General features: G+C 27.3%; 3 protein-coding genes across 3 annotated transcripts; 2 read left to right on the forward strand and 1 right to left on the reverse strand.

Annotated features, from left to right (window-relative positions):
- Positions 1-4,205: 4,205 nt before the first annotated feature.
- LOC113857178 (40S ribosomal protein S16-like) lies at positions 4,206-5,790 on the forward strand. The gene is made up of 2 exons (XM_027488958.1): positions 4,206-4,698; positions 5,502-5,790. Exon 1 carries the CDS (start codon positions 4,257-4,259, stop codon positions 4,695-4,697), a length of 441 nt encoding a protein of 146 aa, XP_027344759.1. The 5' UTR covers positions 4,206-4,256; the 3' UTR covers position 4,698; positions 5,502-5,790.
- Positions 5,791-7,392: 1,602 nt separating this feature from the next.
- LOC113857288 lies at positions 7,393-9,443 on the reverse strand. The gene is made up of 2 exons (XM_027489103.1): positions 9,142-9,443; positions 7,393-8,249 (listed from the first exon to the last, which is right to left on the reverse strand). The coding sequence occupies exons 1-2, from the start codon at positions 9,413-9,415 to the stop codon at positions 7,579-7,581; spliced, it is 945 nt and encodes a 314-aa protein (XP_027344904.1). The 5' UTR covers positions 9,416-9,443; the 3' UTR covers positions 7,393-7,578.
- A 5,170-nt stretch (positions 9,444-14,613) lies between these two features.
- On the forward strand, positions 14,614-15,396 carry LOC113857214 (transcription repressor OFP14-like). Its single transcript, XM_027489012.1, has one exon. The coding sequence runs from the start codon at positions 14,614-14,616 to the stop codon at positions 15,394-15,396; it is 783 nt and encodes a 260-aa protein (XP_027344813.1).
- Positions 15,397-18,628: the final 3,232 nt, after the last annotated feature.

An 18,628-nucleotide genomic window follows, 5' to 3' on the forward strand; every position in this document is an offset into this window, starting at 1 on the left:
TTTTATTTGTGAACGTAGAAAATAAAGAAAAAAAGATAATAATAAATACATTTGGGTATTTAATTTTCTTATCTCTAATTTGGGCATTTAATTAAAAAATAAGCAAATGTATATGGAAAACTATACAAAACCCCAAACTTTTCTGCAATCTTTTAATATAACTTTGGCTTTTAATTTTACTTTCAGTTTTGTTACTTACAGAAACAACATGCCTCAAAAGTCTCATAAAATTTTCATCACCACCTTCTTTTTTCATCGTTCTTTTTTTCCCTCCCAATTAATGGCCCAACAAACTTTTGAGAGCTATATGAGATAACTCTTTTTTTGTGCATGAATCATTGCAGTCTTATTACTTTCTTCTTCATCAACTTCATCTTTTCCCCCTTATCTCCGAACAATGCTAAAATAACTTTCCGAAGCAGCAGCATAATGTGGTGGCCAATAGAAAGAAGGGAAAAAGGGTAATGAGAGAAGAGAGTGGGCCAATGGGTTTAGTGGCACACAGTTACTTTGATAGATGACTTAAAAATAAAAATAAAAAAATTAATGTCATAGTGAAATGAACACCACAAACGAAACGAGCTTACAAAGGGTTAAATAGATTTAAAAATTAAAATTATGTCCTAAAATCTAATGCTTAAGCACCGACCAACGTTTATTTATAATATGGTGACCTTACAATGGACTCAAAAAACATAAGAATTCCTCAAATCGTTGCTTATTTCCTGGGTTATATTTTGTTTTGAACTCCCTAAGAAACTGAAAATACAAAAACTATTATTGTGGAAACATTGTTTATAACATTTGGCACATCAAACACGTAGGTTAGGACATAGGTGTTTTTTTTTTTTTTTTGGTCAAAGCATTATTTATCTTTCTCCAAAGTAACTTACTGAACAAACCACGCCCCATGTGACAACATAGAATTACATTTAAAAAAAATCATATAATAGCAATTTCAATTGCTGACATGACAAGGAATTATTAATATTGCTGAATTATAGCATTTCATTTTACTCTTTTCTCTTGATCCTATCCCATTCAAAGTACGTGCTGTGCTGAGGTGGTGGTGATGGGATAATAAAAAGGAGGGGTTCATGGTGTCATTATATAAATAGCCTTGGTGCATGCACTTCAAACACCTTGGTCTCCTAAAGTATTTTATGCTCCCAAGGTTCTTTGTTCTATACACCATGAACCTTGAAAATTATCCCTGTCTAAGCAATAGCACTTGGCCGAGTTATGAGAGAATTGGCTACGATCCCATTGTGTGTGTCAACGAATTTGTGACAAGATTGAAGATGGCAAGCTGGAAAACGTTGTGGAGGAAGATCAAGAGAGAAAAGAGAAGATTTTTTAGACCTTCAACTGTGTTTCATGTCCAATACGATCCTAGCTCCTACTTACAGAACTTCGATGATGGCTATTCCACCGACCCTGATAATGTTTCTCGTTCATTCTCAGCTAGATTTGCAGCACCCTCCAAGATTTTTGGGAAGAATGAAGCGGTAATGCACGATGAAGATTTGGACATAAGTGATAAGAGTGATATGGTGTAATTTTGAGTTCTTTTGCACTTAATTTTTTTCTCCCCGGATGAATTATGATGTTGTTGTACAAAGATTCAGTCATCTTGTTAATCTATTTGGCTATTAGATGTTATAAAACTTATGTTCTCCCTAATACTTCCATTTCTTCTTTTTTGTGTTTTCTGCTTTTCATCTTCTCAATATATTGCACAAACATTGATGATATTGATAGAATTTGTTTCCCTTGGTGTTTGTATGGGCCCTTTGACTCATTAACTAGAACTTGAGTCAGGATTGTGTCAATCCAAATCAACATTTACTATAACAATAAAGAAGCAACCCATCTTAATCATAGATGCAGCATTTGTTCCTAGTTGCTTAAAATTATGGCATTGCTACATTTCCTTTTCATCAGCATTTGTTTTATGTACTGCTACTCATTGTAAGGATTTTAAGCGCTTAAGGTAGAGCACCATTGTCTTTATGATTCCCCTATGTTCTAATACTGCAAGATAGTGACAAAATAAGATATGATTATTTCTCTAGCTCAAAATTCCTCTCCTGTTGATCAACCAACAAAATCATTAAACAATTTGCATGGTGGTCCACTAACTCCTGGTCTTTTGGGACCATTATATCTGCCTCTCCGGTAAAAAGCAGTAACTGCAACAACCATGTGCTATCAGTACATGATGTGCTAGTGCTATCCAACCCTCATTCACTTGTCTCTCTTAGAATTTATTTCCTCTTTCTTTCCACCCATCTGCTTTCTTTCTTTTTTGGTTCCTTCAGCTTCTTTTTCTTTGGAATCTAAGTCTGCCATTTAATGTTAGAAAGTAATCTAGAGAGTAAAAGTGCAAAAATTGGAATAATAAAAGCTATAGGTACTATTTTCTTGCAGCCTAATTCGTTAACCCTTTTACATAACCCATCACTGATGTGTTTCAGACCGGTGCAGTGGGGCTCATGAAATTTAATGCTTGTCCTTGTGCCACCATACTTTCCAATATCCTTTGGACCAAGCTGTCTAACTATAAATGTTTTTAGTACAATCATCAAGCAGGTAAATAAGGGGCTTCCAAATTAGAGACAAAGCCTCACTTAGGGCCTCCATAAATTCACTACAAAATCAACAATCATGTGAGGTTTTCAAAGAGATCAAAACCAAGTTGTTTGTCCTATCTGTCTACTATGCCTTAGTGACACACGGGCACAACCAAATCACTGCTCAACTAAATGCAACAGAAAAAATCTATAATTTTGGCTCATTTGCCATTATAATTGGCAGCTCATATCCACTAGAGCTACCATGATTAAGATTGACCTTGAGGAAGGATGAAAATTGGAACATCTACTCTAAGCTCCGCCATCTACTGATGGAACCATTCTCTTTGGTGACTATGGCATGCATGATTGTGATGTATGCAAATTTTAAAACACTTACATTCTTGGACTTCCTCAATTGCTTAGGAAATCCATGAATATCATAGCAAGCTAACCCTCTTTAGCAGTAAATAGTATTAATTTAAAAAAAAAAAAAAAAAACTCAATCAAATATCAAATAAGTCTCTACTGCATTTAATAGGTCTCCGATATGTCATTTTCTAATTTCTACTATGTCGACTCTACTGCATTTATTTGATTAGAAACTTTTTTAAAGTTACTCTACACACTTCCACACCAGTTCTTCTATTGACTATTCAGTGTCTTTTTATGTATTGTAACTATTATAAATTCAAATAAGAGAGAAATCAATCAATATAGATAGATATGCTCAAACATTTGAAACAAATTTTATGAATATTTGGAATAATTATAATTTTGGTTCCAAAATTTCATGACTTTCAAATAAATGGCTAAAAAATATTTGGTCCTCTAAAATTTGTTTGCTTTACAATTGAATCAAAATTATAAACTACATTGATTTAGATTCCTACTACTCCAGGGTAAACACTAACTAAATATAAAATGCAGAAAATTTAGGTAAAATATTATATTTGATTTTAATATTATTTTTTATTCAAATTAATTTTTTTACAATAAATCATATAATAAAATTTTATATATATTATTAAAATAAAATATAAATTTTAATTAAAAAATACTAAAAATTATTTATAATACTATTACACCTATATTTAAATATTCTATCATTTCTTAAATAGTAATCTTACAAATGCTTTAATGATATTCATTTTAAAAAATTATAAATATTATTTTATTAAAAATAGAGTAAAAATATATAATTTTTAATGATAAATTCTAGGATATATAATAGAAAAATATCAAATAATAAATTTTTCATAAAAAATTATAGTATATAATATCATTAATACATTAAATCTTATAATTTAAAATAAAAAAATTATCATACATATTATTCTTGTATGTCATTAAACACATTTAAAAAAGTGAAAATTATTAATAATTTTCTTTTATAATTTTTTAAACCATTTTTTTAACATGTGAAATATTATTTATATTAAAGTATTGTATATATTAAGATTTTGTGAAAAATTATAAAAATTAATGTAATTCAATGTATTGATATTATTAAATGTTATAATTTTTTTAATAAAAACTGACTATATTTGTATCATGCACAAATTTTTTTAAAAAAATTGCTATTAAAAAAAAAATCCCTCACACCATATATAAGGTTCCTCTCCAACCTTACCCTAGTTCCCTCCCTGCGCAGAATTAGGGTTTTTGCAGCAACAAACAACAATGGCGCAGGCAAAAGAGCTCCAACAGGTTCAATGTTTCGGTCGCAAGAAAACCGCAGTGGCCGTCACATACTGCAAGCGCGGTCGCGGCTTGATCAAGATCAACGGTTGCCCCATCGAGCTGATCGAACCAGAAATTCTCCGGTTCAAGGCCTTCGAACCCATCCTTCTATTGGGGAAGCACCGGTTCGCCGGCGTTGACATGCGAATCCGCGTGAAAGGCGGTGGCCACACCTCACAGATTTACGCTATTCGCCAAAGCATTGCGAAGGCTCTCGTTGCGTTCTACCAGAAGTACGTTGATGAACAGAGCAAGAAGGAGATCAAGGACATCCTCGTACGATACGATCGCACCTTGCTTGTTGCTGATCCCAGGCGCTGCGAGCCCAAGAAGTTCGGTGGTCGTGGCGCTCGCGCTAGGTTTCAGAAGTCTTACCGTTGAGGTATTCCTTTTCGAAGAGAGGAAAAGAAAAAAGGTGTTTTTGCAGATTTGTTTTGGTTATCGGTTCATGTTTTATGCTGTGGAAAACTTTTGTTCGTGATTGGTAGTTCTATAATTTTGGCCATACTGTTAATTATTGGCTGTTTTGTTATTTTAGTTGAACTTTGTATTTAGGTACGAATGAGTTGAAACATGAGGTTTAGTCCCTATTTGATTTATAGTCGAAGGTTGAATAGAACCGATGTTGATGATATTGGTTGAGTATGATTAAGATGCGTGCATAGATTAATTTTGGCTCCGTTTTTAGGGTTTAGAAAACGTGAGAATTGAGTTTTTATAACTGTAAAACAAATAATATGGGAATAGTGGAATCTGTAATTGGGTTCGTTTGTTAACATTATTCTTATTCAATTAAGCACGATTTAGCACTTTTGGAATTGGACAATCCTTGTAAGACTTAACTACTACCCTCTAAACATTAATGCCATAATGCGTTTTGTGGCTATGAATTATGAGTTGGCTACTGAAAGATTGGTTGCATTTGTGAGGGGTTTGGGTGTCTTTGATCCATGTCTTCCACTGAAAGTTGAAGGATGGAGGTTATACACATATCTACTTAATGTTACAAGTCAGAAGTATGCGGAAATATTTGAGAACAATTAGAAGTGATATGCTGGAAATTTTTTTTGAAGTTTTCTGTGCTGCTATTTACTAGAATGAACATTCTTCGCGAGGTCTTCAACTTGGATTCAAGTTTGCTATTTCTTACGGGAATAGCTTTTAATACTTAAACGATATTAACAGATCATTCAAGATGAGGGAATGGGTCATGAAAACGAAATTCGGGAGAGAAAGAAATCGTTATGAAAGCTGGAAGCGGAAGAGACTGTATTTTGTAACATTGAGTTCAGGACTATAGTAACATTGGCAAATTCTAATTATTGTCTTAAAGAATCACAAGTAAACAAATAAAAATGTTATTAATATTTCTTTTTTACAATTTTAATGTAATTTTTAATAAAATAGTTTTAAATTCTTTACTCAATTAGGTCCTCCATGAATTCACTACATAACTATCAATCATTTGAGGCTTTCAAAGAGATCGAAATCAAGTTGTTTGTCCTATCTGTCTGCTATGCCCTAGTGACACTGGCACTAATATAATGTTAGGTGCTAAAGGAAAAATTCACAACCAAATCACTGCTCAAATGAATGGGAAAGAAAACAATCTATAATTTTGGATCATTTGCCATTATAATTGGCAGCTCATCCCCACTAGAGTTACCGTGATTATAGATTGACCTTGTGGAAGGGTGAAAATTGGAACATCTACTCTAAGCTCCACCATCTACTCATGGTACCATTCTCTTTGGTGACTGTGGCATGCATGATTGTGATGTATGCAAATTGTAAAACACGTACATTCTTAGACTCCCTCAATTGCTAAGGAAATCCTTGAATATCATAGCAAGCTAACCACCTCTAGCAGTAACCAATAACCGGAAAAAAAAAAAAAAAAACACAATCAAATATCAAATAAGTATCTACTGCATTTAATAGGTCTCTGAATATGTCATTTCTAATTTCTAATATGTCGACTCTACTGCATTTATTTGATTAGAAACTTTTTTAAAGTTACTCCACACACGTTCACACTTGTTCTTTTATTGAGTATTCAGTGTCTTTTTATGTGTTGTAACTGTTATAAATTCAAATAAGAGTGGAATCAATCAATATAGATAGATATGCTCAAACACTTGAAACAAATTTTATGAACATTTGTATTTGGAATAATTATAATTTTTGTTCTAAAATTTTAGACTTTCAAATAAATCGCTAAAAAGTATTTGGTCCTCTAAAATTTGTTTGCTTTTCAATTGAATCCAAATCACGTCAGGTCCTCAAATTCTTGATAGAAAATGGCGGTGATCACCTGCGAATCACTTGGTTTGTTAAGATCTGATATAAAAAACAGGGAAAAAGGACATAATTGAGTTTTCACGGACTCGTTTAAAACCTTGTGTATTTTTAAAGAATTCCTTATTAGTTTTAACATTCAATATAATTTATTTTCGATTAGATTTTTTTTATTTGCTGATGTATCTAAATATAAAATTCGTTTGCAAGCTTGATAAATTATGGGCGAATCACCGGTGCTGCTGGCTGCAAAAAAGAATTATAGAATCCCCAAACTTGGAACAATTGTTCTTGGTTAATTCTATACACTATATAAACAGTGTACGAATATATTGTAATACTAATATCTTTATCATTGAAATTTTGTGTTTACGTGTGCACACATTATTTTCTCAGTTCAGCAAAGTAAGACTGCTTTATATTGTTTTCCCTTCTTTTCTATAACCGTTAACCTGTATGCACGAAAACTCTCTTTAAACAATATAATTGTCAGCGAATTATTTAGTTCTTTGTTATCATTGCGCAAAATCTAGTAATTGTTCATCAAGCAAGTCATAATCTTTGCCAGATTCAACGGTACCAAATAAAGTTGTCTGCGTGAAATGTCACCTATTCTCATGCATACTATAATATATCCATGTTCCAAAACACAATTATAAGTGTTCCAACTTCAAACCTTATATCCTGTGTAGAGCAATTCTCATGTTAGGCTTACATTATACTGTGGCTGCTTCATTTGAGCATCAAATTAGACAAGCTTTTAGCTCTGGCATTCATAAAATGTATCAAATATATTAGATGGTAAACGTCAGAATATATATAAAATTGTTTCAGCAAATAATTTGATAGAAAAACATATTCTCTGTAATAGTTCTGACCCAACTCTGAATTCAAATTAAAACACATTCTCTATAATGGTTACAACAAAATTATTTGGGAGCAGCAAGTACTGAAGCAGCAAGAGCTACATCAAGGAGGTGCCACATACGACAACCACCAGATAAATACTGCAATCTATAAAAGCACCTCTAATGGCCTGGTAGACAACCAAACCCCTCTCCAAGAGCTTTACTGCATCTCCCCAACTTTGCTTATCTCCATGTGCTTCAACTCTTTCTCTTTCAGTTTCTTCCAAGAGACTTGCCTTTCCACGATATAGGCGAGTAAGCACAATCGTAATATCAGTTAACAAGACTATGTAAAGAGGCCTTGAGGCTAAAACATTCTCTGAAATCATGTAATAAAAAACTACTAGCAATGCTATTATCAGAGAACTGAGTGCACGTGTGGTCTCAGAAGCTATAATGCAGGAATTCAGCTCTCTTGAGGAGAAAAAAGTAGCCTTGTGCCTGGAAGGTTTCTCTAGCTGATGTGTCTCATGTACTTCACTTTTAGTTCTTATCATGGCTGGAGGTGGTTTTGCTTTGGCATCATCAGCTCTTACCATGGCTGGAGGTGATTTTGTTTTGGCATCATCACCCTCAGACACTTGATTGTTGACTTCTGAAACAGTCTCAGAATCCTGTATTAGAGGTTCCTCGTCACTTTTGATGTCCAAATGTTCCAAGCTTGCATACCTAAATCCACCCTGATGTTTTAGCCTTGCGAAAGGAGCAGGAGCATCAGGTCTATCTTCTGCACTTCCCGAAAATGCAAATAAGCAATATTATGTACATTCCAACATAAAATAGTGACTTTTACTTGCAATACAACAATGTCAATGCAAATACTGACAGGGTTAAAGAAGATATTTGCTAAGAGGAATATCAATGAGAAATAAATATCTATTTTTGTTAGGCATCTCACAGAAATACAAGTTACAGAGTTGCAGAAAATTGGTTGTTCATAACTGGATCCCTTGGCCTTGAATGAAAACCACTTCAGAAGGTAGGTCTGTGTTAATCATTATCGCTAATGTAAATATGACTTCTCCTATATGTTTTACTATTCCTTAACCATAAATTTACAATTGTACAGATGATACGTATGTTTTCTCTTCACGTTTTCCATTGACTCAAGCTTTCCTTTTTTATTATTCTACTTCGTATAATTATTATTCTGTTTTCCGTTTATACTGGGAATTGGAAGAATGGAAATTAAAGAAAACAAAGCATAAAACCTATGATGATCGAGTATCAGTCACATATCCATGCTTAATCGCCGTTTGCCTTGGTAACAATGCAATGTGTTACTACTTATAATAATCAGTAACGATATGTTCACAGATAGATTTCTCACACAAAATTTTTCCCCGTGTCATAAAATAACAATAAACAATGCACAATCCCCCCAAAACAGTGTGTTTTTGAAAACTATAACTATCTATAACCATTTAAACGTGAATTCAAATAGATGCATAATGTGTCATAACGAAGCAAGCTAGAAATACAAATACAGTCTTATCAAACCCTTTCCAAAAAACAAGAAAAAGTTAATTTTTTTATGATACCCTTACAAAATTAGTGTATCCAAAATTAATAGAGAGAGAGAGGGAGAGAGAGAGAGAGGAAGTTGAGAAGGTACGAACCGGAGGGATATTGCTGGTACGGAACGGTGAAAGCAGAGGACAAAGACTGAGGGCGCAAATGGCGAGGGGGAAGATGATTAGTAGTATCTGAATTGGCATCAACGGATAAGGATTGTCCATGGCGTGGCATTTGGCGATAGGTTGGTGATGACACCGCAGAGGGTGGCGTCGGTGGAAGTGCATTGATCTTTCCCGTTATTAGGGCCATTCGATCTGAACCTCTCTCTGCAATCCTTCTTCTTCTCTCTTCCTTCCCTCCATTGTTGCTCGCCATCTCTCTCTCTCTCCCTCTCTCTCTCTCTCTCTCTCTCTTTCTGAAATTTGTGTTTCTGGTATTTCTGTTGCGCAAATCTTTGGCATGAGCCCCGGAAACGACGCCGTTTGACAAGGCCTCTTCTCAACTAATGCCCACAATCTAAAAATATAAATGTATGTAAGTTCTGTTCTAACGGGATATATTTTTATTTATGAATGTCAATTAAGAGTTAAAAAATTATAAAATTATTATTTGTATGTAATTTTAGCTTACTTGTACAAAAATTATAATTATTTTAATATTGCATGTATGAAATAAATTAAAGTTCATTGATAAATCATTCGAGATTAGTGTGTATAGATTGAGGACAAAAAACTATAGTTTTAATTGAACCTTAAATTTCATATTTGTTATTTTACTCTGTCATCTTGTTTTATTATTGTTCATTATGGATATCTAACGTATTATAATTTTATTATATATTTTTTGTCCACACTCTAAAAGGTGAATATATGTGTAAAATTGTTTTTGTTTTCAGTTGATCACGTTAATATTTTTCAAGTTGCCACAAAACATTTTAAAACAACTAGAGGTTAGTTGAATTAATGAGTTTTATCTAAGAATAATGTTCTAATAGGTCATATATTTTTTGAGAGGATTGATTTAGGTGTTCAGTTAATCTCACTCGTACTTAATTGAAATTAATAATTTGTTTACACTCAACAAGTATTATCAAATTAAAATATTTAAGCAAATATTTTAAAATGTGTCGTACAATTAATATTAGGATATGTATTTGTAACTAGTGTGTAGACTTAGTTACCCTAAAACTATATATTGATTTTAGAAATTCAAAACTTAGTATTTTTTCAATCAAATCCTTATTTGTAATTATATGGATAATTGATTTAAAATATTTCAATAAACCATGTAAAATTGAAAATTAATAAATAAAAACACCTTAATTAAGGTATAATGGATCAATTAATAATTTTTTAATGAATTTAATCTATATATTAACAATATAAAAAATTTATAAAATCACACAATCGTAGAATATAATATCATTAAAAAATCATAACATTTTATATCAATGACCATCCTGTCACTTTATATTTTCTAAATTATATCATTACAAATTGGTGTAGTCAAATTCTTTAATAGAATGTACAATGGTGATTTATAGGATACAAAATTTAATGAATGTTAATAGCAAAAATTGACCAATCCTGTCATGTGATTCAGTAAGGTTGCTTGAGTTGAAAATCTTTGTATAAAATTTGAAAGTGTCACGAATGAAACTTATTACGATATATATAACTAAGAAACATGGTTGTAAAAAAAAACAAAGGGAAAATGTTAAAAAGAAGCATTTTTTTCTTTTATAATAATTTCCACTTTTTTTAATTTATCAATTGTTTCAAGAAAATGCATTTGTATTATTTAGTTTTTTTTTTCAAAAACATTTATAGAAAAATAAAATCTATAAAACTGCACAAATGTAGTATCATTCTTATTTGATGTCAGAATAATTATATATTTTATGTCATTTTTAATTATTAAATGTTGACATATTTTTAAAATGGACTTTGAAAAAATGCGGTTACATTCCAAATTTTTTATTATTATGTTAATGTATATTAAAACTAAGAAAATTTTAGAAGTTGATAATGAATAATATATCAAAACTAATTGTAAATAAATAATGTTATAAATATAATATTTTTAACAGTGACGTTCAATACAAATACTGTTAAATAATATTTTTAATTAACTAACAGATTTTTTATGACATAAATAAATTTTTAGTTTTTAAAATTTGTGATTTTTTATTTATCTCTCTTTTTATTTTTAAAAATTTAATCCTTCAAAAATTATTTTTTATTTTTGTTTAGTTCCCTTATTAGTAATTTATTAGCTTAACTAAAATATTACTGAGAATAAAATATGACATTATATTTCCATTTAGAAAAATATTTAACTTATGTAGTTATGACTTATAAGGTTAAAATTTTAAAGTATAAAAGAAAAAATGCTAATTTCACATTAACTCTGTAATATTATACGAGTTAAGTTACAAATTATTAATAAAAAATAATATAATATTTTAAAAAGTATTTAAAAATAAAAAATAAATATATCAAAAAATATATTATAATATTTTTAATTCAAAACTTTATTTAAGTTTTTTTAAATTATGTAAAGCCTCAAAGCCACGTCTGCATTATATATTTAATATGAAACTTTTTTTTATAACTATTTAAATGTTCTTATTATTTCTAAATTATTTTGTAATTTTATTTAAAACTTTTATAGATATTTATTTCTGATGTATATTTTGGTCATAATACTATCAAGTTTGGTATTTTTATTATAATCTCCTCACATTAAATGAATTTAAAGGTCACTGAGTACATAAATTAATAAATAAGAGTTATTCTAACTTAATTTGTAATTTTAAATTTGAGCTTGATACCAATGGTCTAAAAATTTTAAATAAGACAAATATATTGATATGAATATATAAAATAATGATTTTGATAAATAATTCTAGCAGTTAATACATAAATGAATTATACTTTTTCAGTAATTATATATTTTTTATTTTATACAAAAAAAATTCTCTATTACAAATTGCATATTTCGTCACGTCATTTTTTTAAACCAATTAAAATAAATTAATTTTTAATATTAAAATATTTTTTACTTTTTAATATTTATATTTTTTTAACATGATATATATAAATTACACTTTTGTAGAGATATAATTATAATTAATTTAAATTTTATTAGTGTATTATATTTGATTAATTTTATAATTATATAAAATTATAAATAATTTTTAAGTGAATCAATTTTTATAATATATTCTAATGTTTTATCTTTATAAATATTTATCTTTAATTATTAAATTATATGTATATTTATTTTAAAATAAAAATACATGTATATTGCCTAAATTACTAAACTAATTCTTCTAAAATTTAGAGATAAAATGCAATGATAATCATCGATCAAAAAATTAATTATTAAAATGTATCAATATATAAAATAAATTATGTTAAATATTTTAATTAATAACTATATTTCACATTTTATTTTTTAAAAGTACACAATCGACACATCCTGAATTTTTAGGTTAAAAAATTCAAATACCAAATTTTGCCTATTACTATCTTTTGCTTTGGAATCTTAGTTTTAAATTTGATAATCCCAAAAATATTAATCAGAGGGAACATTTAGAAAATTGCTGAAAAAAAAGGGAAGAAATATGTGTTAAAATAGTATGTCTCAATACAGAAAAAAAAATAGAAAAATACATTTAGAAAAAAAAAACAGAAAACTCTTTTTAAAATAGAAATTAAATATACCCTTAGACTGCCACACTGATTTGTTTATAAACTACATTGATTAAGATTCCTACTACTTCAGCGTAAACACTAACTAAATATAAAATGCACAAAAATTATGTAAAATATTATATTTGATTTTAATATTATCTTTAATTCAAATAAAATTTTTATTGCAATAACTTATGTAATAAAAGTTAATGTATATTATTAATATAAAATATAAATTTTAATTAAAAAATTATGATACTATTACACCTAAATTTAAATATTTTATCAATTCTATTATTGTACTCTTACAAATGTTTTAATGATATTTAAAATATAGTCTTAAAACTAGAGTAGAAATGAATAGCAAACAAAAAAAAAACGAAAAAAATTCATCATTAAAAAATATATTTTTTAATGATGAATTTTAAGATATGCAATAGAAAAATCACAAATAATAAAAAATTTAGTAAAAATTATAGTATTTAATATTATTAATATGAATATTATAATTTTTAATAAGATTTTATTATATAATATATATATATATATATATATATTATTTTTGTACGTCATTGAACACATTTAAAAAGGTGAGACAATATTAATAATTTTGTTTTATAATTTTTTAATCATTTTTCTAACATGTGTAATACTACTTGTACTAAAACATTATATATATTAAAATTTTATTGAAAATTGTAGAAATTAATGTAATTTAATGTATTAATATTATTAAATGTTATATTTTTTAATAAAAATTTATTATATCTGTATCATGTACATGTATAATTTTTTAAAAAAATGAAAAATTAGTAATATATTATTTATTATTAATCAAAAATTACAAAAATTGTATGAGTTCTTATTTTTTTTACTCTTAATTTAATGTTTTTTTCTCATATATTTATAATTTCAATCAATTTAAATAATAATAAATATGTTATAGAATATCTTTAATATTCCTTTTTGAATTATTATAACCATTCATTTAATTTTATTTTATAATCAGAACCTTTTTATCTAATACTAATGGTTGCCTCAAGTATTAAATTACACAAGAATGTGAGGAACATTATCTCCGATACACCTTGTTTCAAGTAAATTTTTTTAATTATTTATTTAATTAAAAAGTAAAAAATAAAATTTACGTAAAATTTAACCTGTACTTAAAAATATTATTATTTTTTTAACACATGCAACATTATACAGGTTGAGAAGATATATATAATAAATTTTTATTAAAAAATTATTATATATAATTTTTATCATATACAATATTTTATAAATTAAAAAATATTTTAAAGAATTATTTTAGTGATCATTAAAAATTACAATATTGATATTAGCGTTGCAGTTGCAGCACTAAATTAACCATTAAGATATACTCGCAAGTTCAGGCTATTTGAGTTAATGTTGGCCAATGAGTTTCAACTTTCAAAGGAAGAGCATTTAAAGTGGCATTTAAAACATCTTCTATTTACCCTAAAAAAAATATTAGTAACATATTATTCATGTTGTTCTTATCTTGTTTTGTTAAGCATTCCAATTTTCCTTTAATTTTTTTTTAACTTCTTCCTCAAATCCTCCTCACCCAAAGCATAGTATCAGAAAAAGGAACAATATCCCATTTATTCTCCAAATTTGTCAAAAATGGTAAAAAGATTGAAAAAATCCTTTCCACCAAATTCTCCTTCTGAGTGAGATTTGGTAGGAGCCACGATGCTGATACATGTTTTTCAGCCAATGCATTAAAAGAACACACCTCGATTTTTCAAACAATTTAGAACCCATAATTTATAAACCACACTCTTCACTCTTCACCTCACTCAAATCCCATTATCAAAAATAATTACCCTTATTCATCCCAAAACCAAAATGCGGAAGAAGATTCAAAAATCCCTTCGAAAGTACCTCTCAAAAATGAAATCTCCTCCTTCAAATATCCAATTACCCTCTAAGAAATGGATTCTCTCAGCATGCAAGCATCCCAGAACTCCTTCCTTCGGCGTAGACAACAACAACAGGAAAAACAATGATGAACAAGTCTCGCTAGCCGACATCGATCGTTTCCTCTTCGAGAATTTTAAGTCTTTGTACCTAGAAGATCACGAAGAAACCAACACCAATAAACAACGAAAACACCATAACACCAAAAGGGTTGTCTCCGACCAAGAAGAGGAACAGGAAAAGCCAAAACTTAGCCCCATCTTGTTCGATTCCTCCAGAAGATTCGAAGAAGAAGCAGGCTCGAGCTCAACCATGTTCTCAACCACAACTCAGAATGATTCGTCTGAAAACGAGGGCGTGGAGGATCAAACGGTGGCTCCGGAGAACTGTGTGGTGGTGCTGGCGAGTTCTCCTAGCCCTTATGATGATTTCCGGCGATCCATGGAAGGCATGGTGGAGGCGAAGTTGAAGAACAATGAAAAGGTGGATTGGGAATTCATGGAGGAACTTTTGTTCTGTCACATAAACCTGAATCAGAAGAATTCTCGCAAGTTCATTCTCAGTGCTTTTGTTGACTTGATCACCGCCATGCGCTGCCAACCGGAGACTGCTCCGGCGAAGCCCAAGCCACAGAGCGTTCGAACTGTAAGGATTGGAAGGGAGGTAAGGAAGAAGACCAAAGAGATTACCTTGGAATTTGAGTCGCCGTAAAATTTCATGATCATGAAAAAGATCAAAACCTTTATTTTTTATTACCTTGGCATTGTAAGGAAATAAAGGTGAAAAAAAAAATTCTCTCAAATCTTTTATAATAAAAAAAAAGAGAAACAGGAAAAAAAAATCACTGTTTTGTTGTGAATTTTACGATTCGTTAAGAAAACAAGATCAATTTGTTGATAAGTTTTATTTATTTATTTAGTTCAGAACACTTTGATGATGGTTTAAACGTTTAACTTTGATTCTTTTACTTCAATGACATAACATTGCAATTTTTTAATATTTTCATTCTTATTGTTTAGCAACGCTCTTATTCTTTTATTGATTTTAAAGTAAAATAACTCTTAAAGTCAAATGAAACTTACCTACAGTGATGATTCCAGCATTCATAGGGTCATTTCTCATGGTTGCTAATGAAAAGGATTATTCGCTTAGGATTAGAAATCAATAAATAATAATTTTTATTTTAAATTATAATATATAAAGTTATTAATACACTAAATTATGTAACACTAATTATTTTTAATAAAAATATATTTTTATATTGTTGTAGACATGCATTAGGAAAAAATATTTTTTAATTATTAAATAATATTTCCACTAGTCTAATTTATTTTCTCGTTCCTTTGATGAAAAACTTTTTGTCTAAAATATTTTTTTTAATATGTATCTAATGGTATAAATAAAAAATTATTAAAATTATAATATTTAATGTCTTATGATATTTTATCATTTTGAAGTAAAATTTTACTGTATATAGACATATATCATTGGATTGTTTAAAGCTTATTAAAACAATTAAATTAAAAAAAAACTATGATATTTGGAAAGGTTGAATGAACAATATATATTCAATAAAAATATTAAAAAACAATAATCATAAAGAAGTGTGTGAATCATAAGTACAGAAAAACTTTTAAATATATTTATAAACTATGATAATAACGTGAAGAAATGTTTAAAAGTTATTTTCTTATGTTTTTTCACAAATATTTTTATTCTAACACAATCAATAAATGCATTCATTTAAAAAAATATTTTACTCATTAAATGAGTAATTAATTATTCATTATTATAAATTCAAAAAACAGTATTTGAGTAATTAAATGGTATTTGTACATTTAATACTTATTAAGATTTGAATTTACCTTTCATTTTTCACATTCAATTAAAACTAGGAAATGTTAGTAATAAATGGCACGTACATTTAATAAAAAAATTATTTTAAAACCTAGAAGTATTTTTTTAGTTTCTATCTATTCACCTAAAAAAATAAATTAAAAATTTGTAATTAATATTTTTTACATAATGAGTTTATATAAATTAAATTCAATTAATATTATTATTTTATTCCTAGGTCGTATGTTGACTCTATTCTTTCTAGTTTTATGCATTTTGAATGTTGAGATAAAAAAAAATGTTAAGCTTTTTAATATATATAAAAAAAAATCAGTGAATTTAATAAGATGTGACACCGTAAGAGTGTTATTTTAGAAAAAAAAAAATTCAAAGATTTAGGACTTTTTTTCTGTTTTAGTTTTTAATTTTAAAAATTTATAATTTAAAATAACTTTGAAAATTTTTTTTAAGAATAAAATACAAATTTTGTTGTTAATTTAGTTTTAAAAATTAAAAATTAAAACTAAAACACTTTAAAGACTATTTTTGTTTTTTAGTTTTAAATAATGAGAATAACAAAATTTTAAAAATATTTTTACAAAATCAAATTTACAGACAAGTTTTTTTATTTTTTATTTTTGTAAAAAGAGAAACAAAATATATTATTAATATTTAATAGTGTCTACTGTGACTTATCTCTCTTTCGTTAGAACTTGCCTAATGTTAAAGCAATCAATAAGAATTTTAGCCTAAGGGTTAATCCTACCGAGTCCATAAATAATTCATGTAGTCTCTATACTAATTAAAAAAAATTAATTAAACTCTAAATTGATTAACTCAAAGTATGTGAGTTAATGGATTAACCCTCACCCTCAAAACACTCAAATGTTATACTTGAAATTTATCTTTCATTATTCTCAGTTTATGTTTAGTGTCGTTAGAACCAAAAAAATTAATAAATACAATAAAATTTATGTTATTATTAATTAATAAAATTATTAATATTATATTAATTTTAAACATATAAAACTAAATTTTTAAGAAAATCTTACTATTAAATATTTAAAATTAATCTTAAAAGTTAATGACAATAAATATTTGATAACCTGATTAAATTACGTATAAATTTAATTATATTTCAATTTTAATAGTTAAATTTTAATTTATAATTATTTCATTTTTCACATATATTTAAATATTTGTTTATATGTTTTGTTATACACATATGTAAAATTACTCCTTTTTAGAATATGTTTCCTTTGTTTTTATTAGCTATTTTTATTTACTTTCAAAATAATTAATTTATTAAGATTGATGCACTAATAGTAAATGGCATCTAAAAAAATTTATATAAAAAAACAATAAGAAAGAAATAATAACATACAAAAAAAAAAAACTCACAAGTTTGTATAAAGTATAAATATATTTTTTAATTTAAATAAAAAGTACCAATATAACTTTATAGAATAGTATAAAAAGTATTAGGTTATTTTTTATATATGATATTTAAAAATAATATACTAAATATAGTATTTTTTTAAATTACAAAAATATAAAATTCAAAAATCGTTGATGATAATTTTTTATACGAGATTAAGAGATGAAACAATTCAATGTTTAAAAATCTTAAAACTTGATTAGAAATTTTAAAACTTGTAAATAATGATTTTTCAAAAAAAAATTCAAAATATTAAAAAGTGAAAACTCGTTAATAATAAATTTTCAAATAATAATAATAATAATAATTTAAATATAAAAAAATCACCGTAGTAAAAAATTTCAAGTAGAAAACAAATTGTTATTGACAATTTTTGTCATTTTGAAAAAATTCTATATTTTTATAATTTTCTTCAAAATACCATATATTGGTATTACCATTATTTAACAATAATAAAACTCATTATTATGATGAAATTTTTATTTAATTATATATAAATAAATTAAAATAATATATTTTTAAATTTTAATTTTATATAAGTTTTATTTGATTTTGAAAACACATTATTAGTATTTAGATTAACATATAAATCTGTATAAGTTAAAGAATTTTGACTTTAGAAGACATTAAAGTATATATTAATAATTTTTGTTGAACCACAAGACTTTG

Source organism: Abrus precatorius, unplaced genomic scaffold (genome assembly GCF_003935025.1).
Source record: "Abrus precatorius isolate BTA unplaced genomic scaffold, Abrus_2018 Scaffold153, whole genome shotgun sequence".
In the NCBI taxonomy this organism is placed as follows: Eukaryota; Viridiplantae; Streptophyta; class Magnoliopsida; order Fabales; family Fabaceae; genus Abrus; species Abrus precatorius.

What these genes read in the sequence shown, in the direction of transcription:
- LOC113857178 (XM_027488958.1), top strand. Translation starts at nt 4,257, where the DNA reads ATGGCGCAGGCAAAAGAGCTCCAACAGGTTCAATGTTTCGGTCGCAAG.
- LOC113857288 (XM_027489103.1), bottom strand. Translation starts at nt 9,415, where the DNA reads ATGGCGAGCAACAATGGAGGGAAGGAAGAGAGAAGAAGAAGGATTGCA. An exon ending in GTACCAGCAATATCCCTCCG is followed by an intron (nt 8,250 to 9,141) that starts GTTCGTACCTTC and finishes CGGGAAGTGCAG; the next exon opens with AAGATAGACCTGATGCTCCT.
- LOC113857214 (XM_027489012.1), top strand. Translation starts at nt 14,614, where the DNA reads ATGCGGAAGAAGATTCAAAAATCCCTTCGAAAGTACCTCTCAAAAATG.